The 14,491-nt window shown below is 39.4% G+C and overlaps 1 protein-coding gene across 3 annotated transcripts in view; it reads left to right on the forward strand.

The window, feature by feature from the left end:
- Window positions 1-13,313, forward strand: part of DNAJC13 (DnaJ heat shock protein family (Hsp40) member C13) — a 141,869-nt gene extending 128,556 nt beyond the window's left edge. For all 3 annotated transcript variants that reach the window (XM_047782708.1, XM_047782714.1, XM_047782724.1), the window contains 5 exons: window positions 1,434-1,613; window positions 1,935-2,075; window positions 3,938-4,081; window positions 6,262-6,361; window positions 12,451-13,313. In XM_047782708.1, coding sequence (XP_047638664.1) covers window positions 1,434-1,613; window positions 1,935-2,075; window positions 3,938-4,081; window positions 6,262-6,361; window positions 12,451-12,557 — 672 coding nt within the window. In that variant the 3' untranslated portion in view covers window positions 12,558-13,313. The remainder of the gene's footprint in view (window positions 1-1,433; window positions 1,614-1,934; window positions 2,076-3,937; window positions 4,082-6,261; window positions 6,362-12,450) is intronic.
- Window positions 13,314-14,491: the final 1,178 nt, after the last annotated feature.

The following is a 14,491-nucleotide window of genomic DNA, read 5'->3' on the forward strand; positions in this document are numbered from 1 at the left end:
TAAGGAGAAACCTAAGTATTCAGTTGTAGAAACTGAAATGAAAATGTGTCCTGTGAGGGCATGTTCTTCACTCAGCTTTCTATAGGGAGTAGATGGGACTCTAGTTAAGGAAATTGGCAGAAGAGTCTTGGCTACACAAGTGAACACTGTACCTGTGCTTAAAGCCAGAGGCCGGAGTTCCCGTTGTGGCTCAGCGGAAACGAATCTGACTAGTATCCATGAGGATGCAGGTTTGATCCCTGGCCTCAATCAGTGGGTTAAGAATCCGGTGTTGCAGTGAGCTATGCTGTAGGTTGCAGACACCGCTTAGATCTGGCGTTGCTGTGACTCTGGTGTGGGCTGGCCAATCAACCCCTAGCCTTAGCTCCATATGCTACGGGTATGGCCCTAAAAAGACCAAAAAAAAAAAAAAAAAAAAGCCAAAGGCTAACAGGAAAGCAGGAGTAGGTAAGAAAGTAGACTGTTGAATTAATTAAACAGGTGATTAAGAGCCCCAAGTTGCATTATTAGGTAATCCTGGACCCCAGTATCAGCTCCACCACTGGCTAGCTCTATGGCCTAGAGTAGTACCTCCTGACTCACCTCAGTTGTCTCGTAGAAGGTAACAGTATCTGCCCCTAAAGCTGAGGTTTTCATGAGTTTTAATAGATGTGGATTATTTAGCATAAATGTCTGGCATGTGTCAAGTACTTAAACGTCATTAGCTTTGTAAGGCTTTTAAAAATATATTGATAGTATGCCAAATGTTTCCATAGGTCTCTTTCTGTAGTCACATTTTTTCTTTACTAGGATTTTTACTGCATACATGGTTTGCTTAAAAAATGAAATCCTCAAAATGTAGAAACTTAGAAACAGAAAAACATGTAACATTTTACTATATATCACATTCTCTTTGTGTGCATCCCAGTTCCCATATTTATTCAAGACATGTTATGTTCTGGATATATATGTCTGCATATAATGCTATAAGTTAGAAGTCTTTGCAATCCATTATCCATTATAGAAAGTGTTTATGGAACCCAGACATGTTAATTAGTAGGATTTTTAATATAAGTGGGGAAAACATTTCATTAGTTCTGAATTATTGATGTTCTCTGGTACTGCCATTTCTATCACATTATCTAACAATTTCTAGTAATATTTTTTGAGAGATGGTCTCTTATTAGAAATCTCTTTCTGCAATAGAAATGAGATGTGAAATAGAAATGCCCAGTGAAAGTCTGCTTAGATTAAGGTATTACATTCTTGAAGTCCTTTAAATCCATGCTTTTTATTGAGATGGGAAAATTTGTTGTTCTTTTAGGATTTATGAATCAATTTTCAAGTATCAACACTTAAAATTCGTGGGTCCTTAGTTTTGAACAGCAAATATTATCAAGGATGTTTAGGACTTTATGAGTGTTTTATAGTTTTTTTGTCTTTACACCCTCCAGGGAGAAACTCTGGAAACTTTGACAATGGCAACAGTGTGTCTTTTCAATGCACAGCCTCAGCTGGCCGATCAGGTCCCACCATTGGGCCATCTTCCCAAAGTTATCCAGGCAATGAATCATAGGAACAACGCCATTCCTAAGAGTGCCATTCGAGTTATTCATGCCCTGTCTGAAAATGAGGTATTGATAAATCCATTTAGTAGCTTGTAGCTTATAGCTTTGGAGTTTATCTGTGCTCTCTCTTTCTGACTATTGTACGTTGCAGTACAAATCCCCTTTCTACCATTTGCCTTAATCCACATGTGCCATGTGGTATTGTAATGATTCTTAAACTGGTTTAAATGATATGGTATTAACCATATTAAGGAGACTGAATTTGACTTGGTTCACTATTAAAATTAAAATGAATGTGGGTTTTTCATATATCTTGTTATTGTGGTATTTGCTGTGTTGTATAAAATATTGCTGGTCTACAAGTAACCTTCTCTTTTGGGCACTTAGCTGTGTGTTCGAGCCATGGCATCTTTGGAGACCATTGGCCCACTGATGAATGGAATGAAAAAGCGACCAGATACTGTTGGTCTAGCCTGTGAAGCAATTAATCGAATGTTTCAGAAGGAGCAGAATGAATTAGTAGCACAAGTAAGTGACTTTCTAGATTTCTATTTTAAGAAGCAGCATACCAAACAGATTTTCACTTCTTTAGCACTGATTTTGACTTCTCTTAGGTTCAGCAGTTTGGCACAGAGATAACTTGTGAGTTTGTGCATACATATTTTTATGTTTTATACACACATATGTACAGGAGCACACCGAGAAGGTGGGCCAGCCAGTGTCAGAGTAATTTTGTGATGTATGAAATTTATTTATTTATTTTATTTTATTTTATTTATTTATTTATTTTGCTTTTTAGGGCTGCACCCGAGGTATATGGAGGTTCCCAGGCTAGGGGTCCAATTGGAACTACAGCTGCCCCCATATACCACAGCCACAGCAACATCAGATCACAGCCACGTCTGTGACCTATGCTACAGCTCATGGCAACACTGGATCCCAGACTCACTGAGCGAGGCCAGGGATTGAACCTGTATCCTCATGGATCCTAGTTGGGTTCCTTATGCAGTGAGACATGACGGAAACTCCTGATGTTTGAAATTTAAATTTTGGTTATTTACTAAGCATTTATCCCTAGCTTGCTTTATAAAATTTGCTTTATCCTTTTTGGAAAGATTCATTCTGTTTGTTCATTCCTTTGTTTTTAAAGTCATGTTTAAGAAACATGCCAAGGTTTTTGTAGTCCTTTTCGAAGAAAGTACTGACCTCATGAAAAGGAGACTTGGTGGGTGCCAATGTAAAGTAGCAGACACCAAGGGAACAAAGAACATACAACACATGTAAAAGCCATTGCAAAAATGATCTTTCTAAAATATAACTTTTAAATATAACCCATTCTTCATCTTACAAATCCCTCATTGTTTCCCCTTACTGCCAGATGACAAAGTGACATCTGACCTCCTTAGCCTGGGTACAAGGCCTTACATCTTTATTATCTGGCCCTCCTGTTTCCTAGCCTCTTTTCCTTTGTCATCTTTTCTCCCACCCCCACCCCTACTTCCACCCCTCTTCCTCATTCAGGCAGGTTAGGAGTACTGGGTACATTTCAAGGAGAAAATTGGATGCTCTGAGGTTCAGACTTATAGTTGGCCAAGAGGGTTATTGTATTGAAAAGAACATGAGCAAGTTCTACCACTTGATGGCTCTGTGACCTCAGGCATGGTATTTAACCCTGCAGTGCTCAGATTCCTCATCTGTAAAGTAAAGTTACGACTCCTCACAGGGTTGTTATGAGAATAATATCTGTAAAAAGAGGTACATTTACTAAATGTTAGTTACTTCCACCTCTTCCCTTTGGATTTCAGAGCAGGCAGTGAAAATTGCATGGCACCAGAGTATTACTTAGCTTTTATGTGAGTGATACAAAGTGTATGGTGGATGTCAAGGTTGATGTTTTAAGATGTGAAAAAAATACTAATATGCTTCAAATGCTGTTGCCCATCAGTATATGTCATTAGAGGAGGCGGCTCAGTATACTGGCTAAAAGCTCAAGTCCAGATACATATCCAATACTGCCCAACTTTGTGACCATCAACACGTTTTACCCGCCATGCACTGATTTTCCCATTGGTGATAATTGTGCCTACATCATTTGGTGTTGGGAGGACTAAGTAAAATAATCAATGTATGTAGCATGTAGAATAGTTGATGAAACAGAATAAAACCTCATTAAATGAAAATGTCGTTACCGTTAAATACTGCCTCTCCCCCCAAAAAATCTGCATGTGGCATTAAAATAAAATAAAGCAGAGTGTCCTCTTCCAGGTACGGGCCTGAGGTGAAATTATTTCTTCAGTGGATGGCTTACATTTCTTAAAGTGTATACAAAATGTGTATATATGCACACACGCACACATGTAGACATGCATATACTTAATATTCTTTTCTAGGCCCTGAAAGCAGATTTGGTCCCATACCTCTTAAAATTACTTGAAGGCATTGGCCTTGAAAATCTGGACAGCCCAGCAGCCACAAAGGCTCAGATTGTTAAAGCTCTCAAGGCAATGACTCGAAGCCTGCAGCATGGAGAACAGGTAAGTCTTCACAGAGGTAACTTTGATCTGCCAATTATAACAAGGTACTCTCAGAGCCAAAGGTCTTGGCTATTGGTGATCCATGCGCCACAACTCGGGTTCCACTTACAGACGTGGTTTCTGACCTTAACTGGAGCAGAGCCCCAGACCAGGGATGCACTAGCATAGCTACCTCATAAAACACAAACCGTATATACTCAGATTGCCACCCAGGAAAATTCTTTTTCTGGATAGTGATAGCATGTTGAACATTTCTTCAGCACAGAAGAATATCGAGCATTAGTGCTGGTTAAGATTAACGTCCAGTTCTCGGAGTTCTTATGGAATAGTGATAACCACATTCATTAACCATCCCATAATACCATTTTAAAAGATACAGAATATCATTTTAGTTTCATCTCCTTTCTTTCTTAACATTTAGGAACTGTTGGTTTCCTTTTTGTTGTGACTTAAATACCTGTTAATGTGTCAGCAGCATGCATATGCTGATTTCAAACCAGTTCAGTAATTTTCCTCATTGATTTTATTAATGTTGCTTCTGAGGAGTCTTCATTCAGTTTTATTGTGTAGCCCTATGTATTAATGCTCTCTCTTTTAACTTGAAGTGAAATTTACATAACATAAAATTAATCACTTTAAATCAAACAAGTTATTGGTTTTTAGTATACCAGTTGTTATTTGGCATTAACTGTATTGTGTAACCACCACCTTATCCAATTTCTAAACAACTTCTGTACAAATTAAGCAATTATTCCCCATTTTTTCCTCCCCTCAGCTTCTGGCAGTTCACTCTGTCTTCTATAAATTGACCTCTTCTGGACATTTCACATCAATGGAATCATACGATATGTGACCTTTTGTGTCTGGCTTTTGTAACTTAGCATGTTTTTGAGGTTCATCAGTGTTTTAACATGTTTCAACACTTCATTCCTTTTTAAGGATGGGTAATATTCCATTGTGTATGTATATATATGTGTCACAATTTGCTTACCCATCATTTGTTCACAAACGTTTAGACTGTTTCTGCCTACTAATGTTCTTCTGTAGGTTTAAATTGACTGGCAGCTTTCCTTTAGTGAATCCACTGTATGTTCCAACTAAAGAAACATTTTGTATGCCATTGTCCATTCTAGCAGTATCATCATTTGAACTATTTAAGGTAATAGTAAAGAAAAGAGAGAGTATGTCATGCTTCAGTCATATAAAGTTACCTATGGGTTCTGAACGTAAGCAAAGGCACCACTGTGTACCACGTGCTAGCAGCTGTCTTCCCCTCAATCTGCCTCAGGATTCCTGTTGATGAAAATCAGCAAAGCAATGCTGACACCCACCTTACGCTCTTGAGGGGGGGAAAGAAGTATGATAGTTATCAAAATAGGAACTTTACCACGTTAACAGCTAATCACTTGGGGCAGAGTCTCTTAGACTTGAACAGTTCCTGCATATATCTCTACTTTCATACTCACTACTGAATTACCCGGCACTGTTTCCCCTACTAGATTATAGTCACTTTGGGGACAGAGAATGTCCACTATGCAACCCACATAAGAAGTGTTCAATAAATATTTGATCTAAACTTTAATATGTGAAAAGTATCCTCTATGTTGGACTCTCCTAAACTTTTTTTTATCTGTGTACAGAAAGAAACATGTCTTTCCTCTTAGTCCAGTACACATTTACACACTTTATTTATACTCATTTACACACTTTATTTATACTCATTTATACATATCACAGAACAATTTTGCCCATTTTACGTGTTATACTCTGATGCTTTCTATGTTAATCTGTTTTATTTTCTCCAGTGTGTTGATCACAACCCTCCTAGTGAATTTCTTAGCAGGTCACATCCATGGTGTGAAAGAGTGCTTTAAGTTTCAGAAACCACACTGTCAGCCATTTTACTATAACAAGAACATCTTCCAGCCCAAATTACATACACATGAATAAGTTGTAAGTTCAAATAGCAGAGTCCAAGTTTAGAGGGAAGACTGACTGAAGGACTTTTGTGGCCTGTCTTAATGAGATGTCTGATGTAGAGTGATGAATGAAGGGTCTTTGGATCTTTCATCAGCTTCCAAGACTTCCTTTTGTCTTGGAAGTTTGCTTTTTCTCTTTAATTTTATCTAACAACATTCAGCACTTAGTTTATGTTCAAAGAGTTTGCTTTACTTCCCTAGGTGAATGAAATCCTGTCTCGTTCTTCAGTCTGGAGTGCCTTCAAAGATCAGAAACATGATTTGTTTATTTCTGAGTCACAAACAGCAGGATACCTCACAGGTAAACCACACCCAATTCTCTTCCCTAAGACAGATGGCAGAAGCCACTTGGACCTTCCTTTTAACCTGCCTGGACTGAAAAATGGCATTTAGAAAGTTGTCCTAGGCTATGGGCTACCTGTCTTGGAGGTTCTGTGGACAGACAGTGAACCTCTGGTTCTAGCCCGGACAGCGTGCAGACTGCTGTGGTGTCAAATGTGTGCTGATTGCAAGGCAGACTCTGCTCAGTTTTGACCCTTAATTGATGGTCATATGTTATATTTGGAGCATAGCTGTGTTAAAGTGTTTATCTTCAGCATGTAAAAAGAGTAGAGAAATATCTACTCAGAAATACCAGTATCAGAAACATGATAGTATTGTTACATTTCTGTCAGAATCATAGGTTGAAGTTCCAAATACGCATACTCACGTGGGAAATATTTTTTCTTCCAAGTTTCCAGTGATTAATCTGTAGTTTTACTAAATATTTAGGGATTATCCTCTCATGGGAGGAAATATGTGATTTACCATAAAGGAAAGGATGTTTTACTGCCTAGAGATCAAAAGATAGTATATTTAAGAAGCTCTGGACATTTGTCCATTTGACACACTAGTTGCATGGTAATTTTGGAGTACTCACTTTCATATTGGTTTGTTTTTAAAAAATATAGTCACAGCTTCTGTTGCTAAATGCTGAAAATGAAAGAGAGTCTTTGGCATTAAGTTTTCGGCTTGAAATTAACCTTAAGAATATGAGGTGGTTCTTGCTGTCTGCCTGGGATTATAGTATATTAAAAAATGTGGGAGTTCCAGTTGTGGCTCAGCAGGTTAAGAACCCGACATACCATCTGTGAGGATGCAGGTTTGATTGCTAGGTGAGTTAAAGGTCCAGTGTTGCCACAAGCTGAGATATAGGTCACAGATGCTGCTCGGATCCAGTGTTATCATGGCTGTGGTGTAGGCCAGCAGCTGCAGCTCTGGTTTGACCCCTTGGCCCAGGAACTTCCATATGCCACAGGCGTGGCCATAAAAAAAAAAAAGAAAAAAAAAGTTGAACCTGCAATCCCCCTCTAACCAGAGTTGATGTAGGTTAATTGAGAGAAAAAAATTATTACCCAGTGTTTCTCTTACCAGTATAATTATTTTAATAATTCTGATTGCTAGTATAGAAGTTTATAAAATCAAAAACTAAATCTTGTATATTCAAAAATGGGGACTTCAGTGAAAGTTTTGCATGGTTTTAATTTTAGACTTTGTTGTGATATTACTATTTTTTCTTCCACTGTGACTTCCCTGATATTATCATCAGAGCCCTATATAATTTATGAGCATGTGGTGCTGTGGCTGATAGTCATGTGTGTACATGAAGAGTAGAGTTCCAGGAGTTCCCATTGTGGTGCGGTGGAAACGAATCCGACTAGGAACCATGAGCTTGTGGGTTCGATCCCTGGCCTTGCTCAGTGGGTTGGGGATCCAGTGTTGCTGTGAGCTGTGGTGTAGGTCGCAGACGTGGCTTGGATCTGGCGTTGCTGTGGCTGTAATGTAGGCTGGCAGTTGCAGCTCCAATTAGACCTCTAGCCTGGGAACCTCCATATGCCGTGGGTGTGGTCCTAAAAAGACAAAAGACCAAAAAAAAAAAAAACCAGTAGAGTTCCATAGGTTTCCCTTCTCACTTTCCCATCCCTTGCCCTATGATTTAGATGGAGAGAAATACCTAGAATATGGTCATAGTCTCCTTCATAGCTCTCAAATTTTGAGTAAAGCGGTAGCTTCTAAGTAAGAGTGTGTTTGAAGGCATGTTGTGGCTTGATGTGGGATCTCAGTTCCCAGACCAAGGATCGAACCCAGACCACAGTGGTGAAAGCAACAAATTCTAAGCACTAGACCACCAGGGAACTTCTAGGAGTGTGTTCTTATAGAAATATCAAAAGCTTTACCTTTTTAGAGTCTTTTTCCAAAATGTTTACACATACCACATTTTTGTGGCATTCATTATATTCATTACTTTGTATGTAAGAGTGTTATGATTGGAAAATGTGCCTTATTTTGTCTACCTAAGAGTAAACTTACTTAAAATTTGGCCTTGAGGAATAAGAAGATATATATTATAACCATCCCTATAGGAAGGCCACTTCTAATTCTTTTTCTTCTTGTGTGTACTTCCCATTCATTAACTTGACTGGAGGGAATAAAAGACTACAGATGATCCTTAACTTTTACTAACAGGCTGTGGGTCAAAAGGTCTGTAGTTAGAATACAGAAGAGAGATGGATTTATCCTCAGAGACCCAGACTTCCTTTAGAAATCATTTTGGTCCTCAGCCCCACCCAGACTCCTTAATAACTGGAGAAGAAATACAGGAAGTGAAAAGGTTTCTGCCTGTGCCCTTCCTTTTACTTGGATCCCTTGGGTGGCTTCTGAACGAGTTGTGAGAGACAGCTGGTTGAGCTATAGCAGATGAAGGTTAGGGAAGAGAAAAGGCTGGGGTTTATAAATTTCTTCCCTGGGTTCAGTTCAAAGCAAGTTCTGTATAAAGCTGTCAAAGGGGAAGTGGTATCGATCCCAGCCTAGAAAGGGCTTGCTGTCACTGTGGCCATTCTGAAGGTCATTGCTGAAGCGTGTGAGCATGTCAGTCCACACGGGACAATCTGTACTAGCTCGGAGCTGTCTTGGCCCCAGAATTGTCCAATTCTTAGCACATCATCAATCTGGGATGTTCTCGAGTTGTGAAAGTCCTTCGAGTTTAACTGATGTGTATTATTGCTTGGGTTGCCAAATATTTTTTGTGTGTGTCTGAGCATTTCTGTTGATGTATTGTCATGTGTTTGATAAAAGGGGCAAGTACTTCTAATAATGATAAAATCCCATTATGTGGTACTCCATGGAATGTGTGCCATGTTGTGTTGAATTGGAATTTTAAATTTACCCCACCCTGCCTTCAATCTTGAGTCAAATTGTTCTCAGCCCACTCTAATCAGTTTGCAAATGAAGTAAGTCATTGTGAGAACACACTTGATCACTGGCTCCTCTTCTGTTACTTGTGATACTTTTGAATGATGTTGGCAAGTAAGTGGATTTTGTTCCGGAGATGGGGAGAGATAAAGGAAAATTAATGACTATTTCAAAATAAGATGGGAATAACCATAATTACATTTATGATTTTCACCTTCCTGGCTGCTGAGCAACTGTCACTCAGTCATATGTTCAGGATTTGAGGTCAAAATAAAAATGTCCTAGGCAGGATTAGTCATTGATGATAAATTGAGATGAGACTGGCTCTCTAAGCATGGCATGTTTCGTTTTATGATAAATGTTCATCTAACAGTGCCTCAGTGGGATTTTACCCATGGTGTAGATAAACTGCTTGTTGTCAGGGCTGTGAGTTACTTAGCCACTAATCAGGTTCTAGAAGGGCTTTGTGCTGACAAACTCAAGGCCCTATACAAATAATTTCAGCAGTGAAAATCCTCAAGTTACCTTACCTAGCAAATCAATAGAGAAAGAAGGAACAACAGGGAAAGGAAGAGAAGCAAGCCAAGGCAAAGATGCTTTTAGGAGCTAGAGTTGTTGGAGGTAAAGAACTTTGTATGAAATATTTATTTCATTAGAGACATGTGGAATAGTTAACTTGGCTTCTTAAAGTTCATCAAAGGGAGAGAGGGTACATTTCTTGGGCCTCAGACCAGTCCAATAGTTTTCAGAGCTGGTTTCTATTACTTTTTTCTTTTTTCTTTTTACATGTGTCCAAGACTACCCAATGGGAGTCATGTTAGGGAAGATTCCCTAAGGTCAGTGTTAGTTTATTATGGGACATTGCTGCTAAGACAGGGCGCCCTCCCCATCCCACCCCCTGAGAGACCCATGTTCATTTTCACCAAAGCCCATCCTCCTTCCACTACTCCATCATGGCAGCCAGTTCCATTCTGTGGGGGTTTTGTTCATTTCCATCTTTCCTCATCCCTCTTAAGTCCAGCAGCCTTACACATTGTGCCTTGTGCCCTATTTCTGGCAGCTTCTACTCTTTCCTCCCACCTTTTTCTGGAGAACACACTTCCCAGTCCCATCCTAACGAGTGGACTGTAGCTTCCAGCCTATAGAAACCAGACGTGTCCTCAAGGAAGAGGCCAGGGGTGTGAGGGAGAGAGCATCTCAGACTTCATTTAGAGAAATGTAAGGAATTGGTTTGTTTTTCCTAAAGAGGCAAATGGTGGGCCTAGAATTTGGTCTCTTCTTGATAATCCTTCTAGGCCTCCTCATTCACAATTTAGATATTAGCCCAGAGGTTCCCAAACTTTATCAGTCCACAGTGCCTTAATATCTTAGTGCTTTTGTTTTCTTCATCTACTTAGGTAGTTACATTCAAACAGCTTGAGAGTAGTTGTTTGTATGGTATCCAGCAGATGTCATTGTATCTCTCAAAATTAAAATATCCAGTGGTGTCCCCTGCGAATATGCTCCAGGGTGCCTCAGCACATAGTTGGAGAACCACAGCCTTAGTCCTTTTTTGTGTATAGCATTCATGATTTGGTCTCATAATCTATTCATTTGATGTGAACCAAGTTGAGACCAAATCAGAAGTGCTCAGAAACCATTACCAGTGTGGAGCATTTAGGGGTTTATTCCTTGGGAAGTGCTGTCGCAGTGGCACTGTAGCTTTGAGCCACCTGCCTGGTGGTCTCTTTCCTGAGCAGTCTCTGGAAGGCCTGGTGTCCTGATTGGTGGAATGCAGGGTTTGAAAGATGCAGGCTCACTGGGCCTTATGAGAGGGAAAATCTTTTTTTCTAAGTTTTCTATTTTCAAAGTTCTGAGTGCCTGGATGCTCTGGGTGGTATGTGGCAGCGAAAGCACTGGGTGGTCTCTGCCACATGCTACATGCACAGCGTCTGCTTATGTCCTGAGTACAAATGCCCACGAGGTGAAAAACAAGATGATTCTGAGTTGTGTCCCTTTTGTCCTACTTCAGTCCTTGTTATACCTTAGCCTTCATCAAACTGCTCTGCTGTTTGCACTTCCTTACAACTTCCCTTGCTGCTTATATTTCTTTTTTCCCCTCAGGTGTCTCTCCTTCCCTTCTAACTGGCAGCAGCCCCCTTCACCTCAGGAGCGGGCTTTAGAACCGCTCTGCCAGGCAGCTTGCTAACTTCTGTGTAGCTCAATGAAGCAGGTAGAGAAACATTTTGCTAAATGCATGCCGCTTCCACTGCCTTTCTAGTCCTAACCCTTCAATGTGCCTTAGCAGTTTGCCTTGTTTCCTATGATTTCAGCTAAAAAGTATTGCTCAGTATGCAGTATTATGCTACAGTACAGTGTCTCTCTGTACAGTTGTGCAGTGATTCTGAGGTGAACTTAAATGTCTCTGCAATATTTAAGACAAACTAGAGGGCTAAAACCTTTATATGCTCATCAGATACATCATGATAATGGCATTTTTGTGTACTGCAGACTGTTAGAATCAAAGAAGACATATAAAACTAAAATATTGAGACGTTTTCCATGGTATTCTTATTTTAACCTGTGACTGATGTCCAGAGCTTGCCTTTTCTTTCTAAGAGACCTTGGTATAGCAACCTTTGTTCATTTGGTATAACTTGTTATCATAGCATTTCTTTGCACCAGATGCAATTGGGTTAATTTGAATATGGATTAAAGTGTTTTTGTTGGGAATTTCATCGAGTATGACTTTGACTGGGCTGACCCAAGTACAGAGTTTCTTTCCTCTGTTCCCATTTTTTTTCTCATTTGACATTAGCTGTGTCCTTCAGCGCCCAGGTTTTTGTGTGTGTTTGTTTGTTTTTTGTTTTGTTTTGTTTTGTTTTTTTGAAAGATTTGTGACTCCCCACATGTGGGAAGGGAAGATCTTTCCATCTTTCCACACCAGTGTTGCTGTCCAGCACACACTTTGAAGTGATTTTTAACTTTGTCATATATTAAAGGCAAACCATGAAAATGGTGCTGTGTAGCTGTTTAAGGTTTATACATTTAGATGATCCTAACAGATTATCAATTCCTTGCAATGGGGTGTTTGATCTGGTTCTGACATTTTTATAAAGGTCCGGGTTCTCACATGACTCTGCTCTTTAGAAGGTGTGTGTTTTCCTTTGTCTCTTACAGGACCTGGAGTTGCTGGCTACCTTACTGCAGGGACGTCCTCCTCAGTCATGTCTAACCTGCCGCCTCCTGTAGACCACGAGGCAGGCGACCTTGGCTATCAGACTTGAAACTTGTGAGAGACAATAAACGCTGAAAGGCCAGTGCCCAGTTCACATTCCTCCAGCTGATACGTTGAAGAAAACTCTTAACTGCCTTTCTCCTGGTTTCATGACAGTGTTATTCCTTTTTCTATAAATATATTTTTATTTGGGGAAAAAGTCAGTGATTCTAATTGTATCACATTCTAAGAAAGCACTCTGTGGATCAACCTTAAGTGGGTACACAAGAATTTTTTTTCTTGATGTATGTAAGCACATTTTGTTCCTTTATATCTGTTTACAAGACTGTGAATCAAAAAGACAAAACTTTCTTCCTAGTTTTTATAATGTTTTTTTGAATTAGCGTGACTGTGGGGTTGAACTGCAGTCTACAGAATCTGGGAACTCTCAGTCACTTACCCCGAAGAAGGGCATTTCCCTCTCCTGCATCGAGTCTGCGTGGCTGTCCTCCCATCGTCGAACATTATTAGGTTCTGTCCCTGCACCTGTTCACTGGTATCCTCTCCTCAATCATTAACCTTCTGAGAGCTCACAGTAAACATCGGTATGTATAACTGGCTTTACCAAATTGAACGAAAAAGGAGCTTGTGCAAACAATTAAAAACCGGATGTCAAGATGTTATGAAGAGATTGGTGTAATTGTGAAATGTTCTATACATTATCAAATATATAAAGCTTTCTATATTGAATGTACATTATACAGATCATTCATATGTGTACATAAAATTTTAAAAATAAAGGGAACTGACTGCTTTGTTAATGAGATATATTTGTTCTAATTTAACTTTTCCCTTTGAAGACCTTGTATACCTTTCTTTTCCTTTTGCTTTTTTGCTTTTTTTAGGGCTGCACCCATGGCATATGGAGACTCCCAGGCTAGGGGTCAAATCAGAGCTGTAGCTGCCGGTCTACACCATAGCCGCAGCAACGCCAGTTCCAAGCCGCATCTTTGACCCACACCACAGCTCAGGGAAATGCCAGATCCTTAACCCACTGAGCAAGGCCAGGGATCGAACCTGCGTCCTCACGGATGCTAGTCAGATTGATTAACCACTGAGCCACGACGGGAACGCCAAGTGTATCTTTATTTCTAAGACAGATTTAGCAGCAGTAGTAAACACAGACTTTGCCTCACATTTCCTGTTCCTCACACAGGTTGCTGCATTGACATATCTGATCATCCCTAAATCCCTTCGTAAATATTTTAGTCACATTTAAATTTCCAGACACAGAAAGCATCTCATTTATTTTCCACACAATATTCAAGAACGGATCGGGCTGTTAAATAGTTTAATTTGTGTGACATTAACTGATATTTTTAGGAGGAGAGAAATGTAAAGAGTGAGTTTGAGAGGAGATAAGTAACACTGATCTCAGCATAGAGGTCTTCTAATGTGATCACAAACTACAAGAAAATATAAACATGTAAAATACACACAGATACTTCTTAAAAAATAAGGACATGTCCAAATCTCCAAGTTTCCTTTGAAAGCAAGAACCAATTCCCCAGCTGATGTGTGAGAAGAGCTGGAATGGAGACTTATTCCTATCATAAATTGCTAATTCAAAATTTCCCTCAGGTTTATCATCTCTCAACTTAAAGATTATGGAGTAATGGACGCATGTAAGTATTTTAACACTTAACTAGGGTTTTAGTTTCTCAAAAGCAACACTTTGTCATAAAAATATATTTACTAAAAGATTCTAACAGTTAATTTAGGAGTAGATATTTTAGGAGAGCATAAGTCAATAGCAATATACTTTATATACTAAGAGAACATAAATATTGTGAATATTGACATTAATCTGCAGTCATTGATGTTTGAATACTAATAATAGCTCATCTTTGTTGAACATTATGCCAAACATTTTATTTTATATTTTTTCTGTGCCTGTGACACGCAGAGGTTCCTGGACCAGGGATCAAACCTGGGTCACAGCAG

Source organism: Phacochoerus africanus, chromosome 1 (genome assembly GCF_016906955.1).
Source record: "Phacochoerus africanus isolate WHEZ1 chromosome 1, ROS_Pafr_v1, whole genome shotgun sequence".
Classification (NCBI taxonomy): Eukaryota; Metazoa; Chordata; class Mammalia; order Artiodactyla; family Suidae; genus Phacochoerus; species Phacochoerus africanus.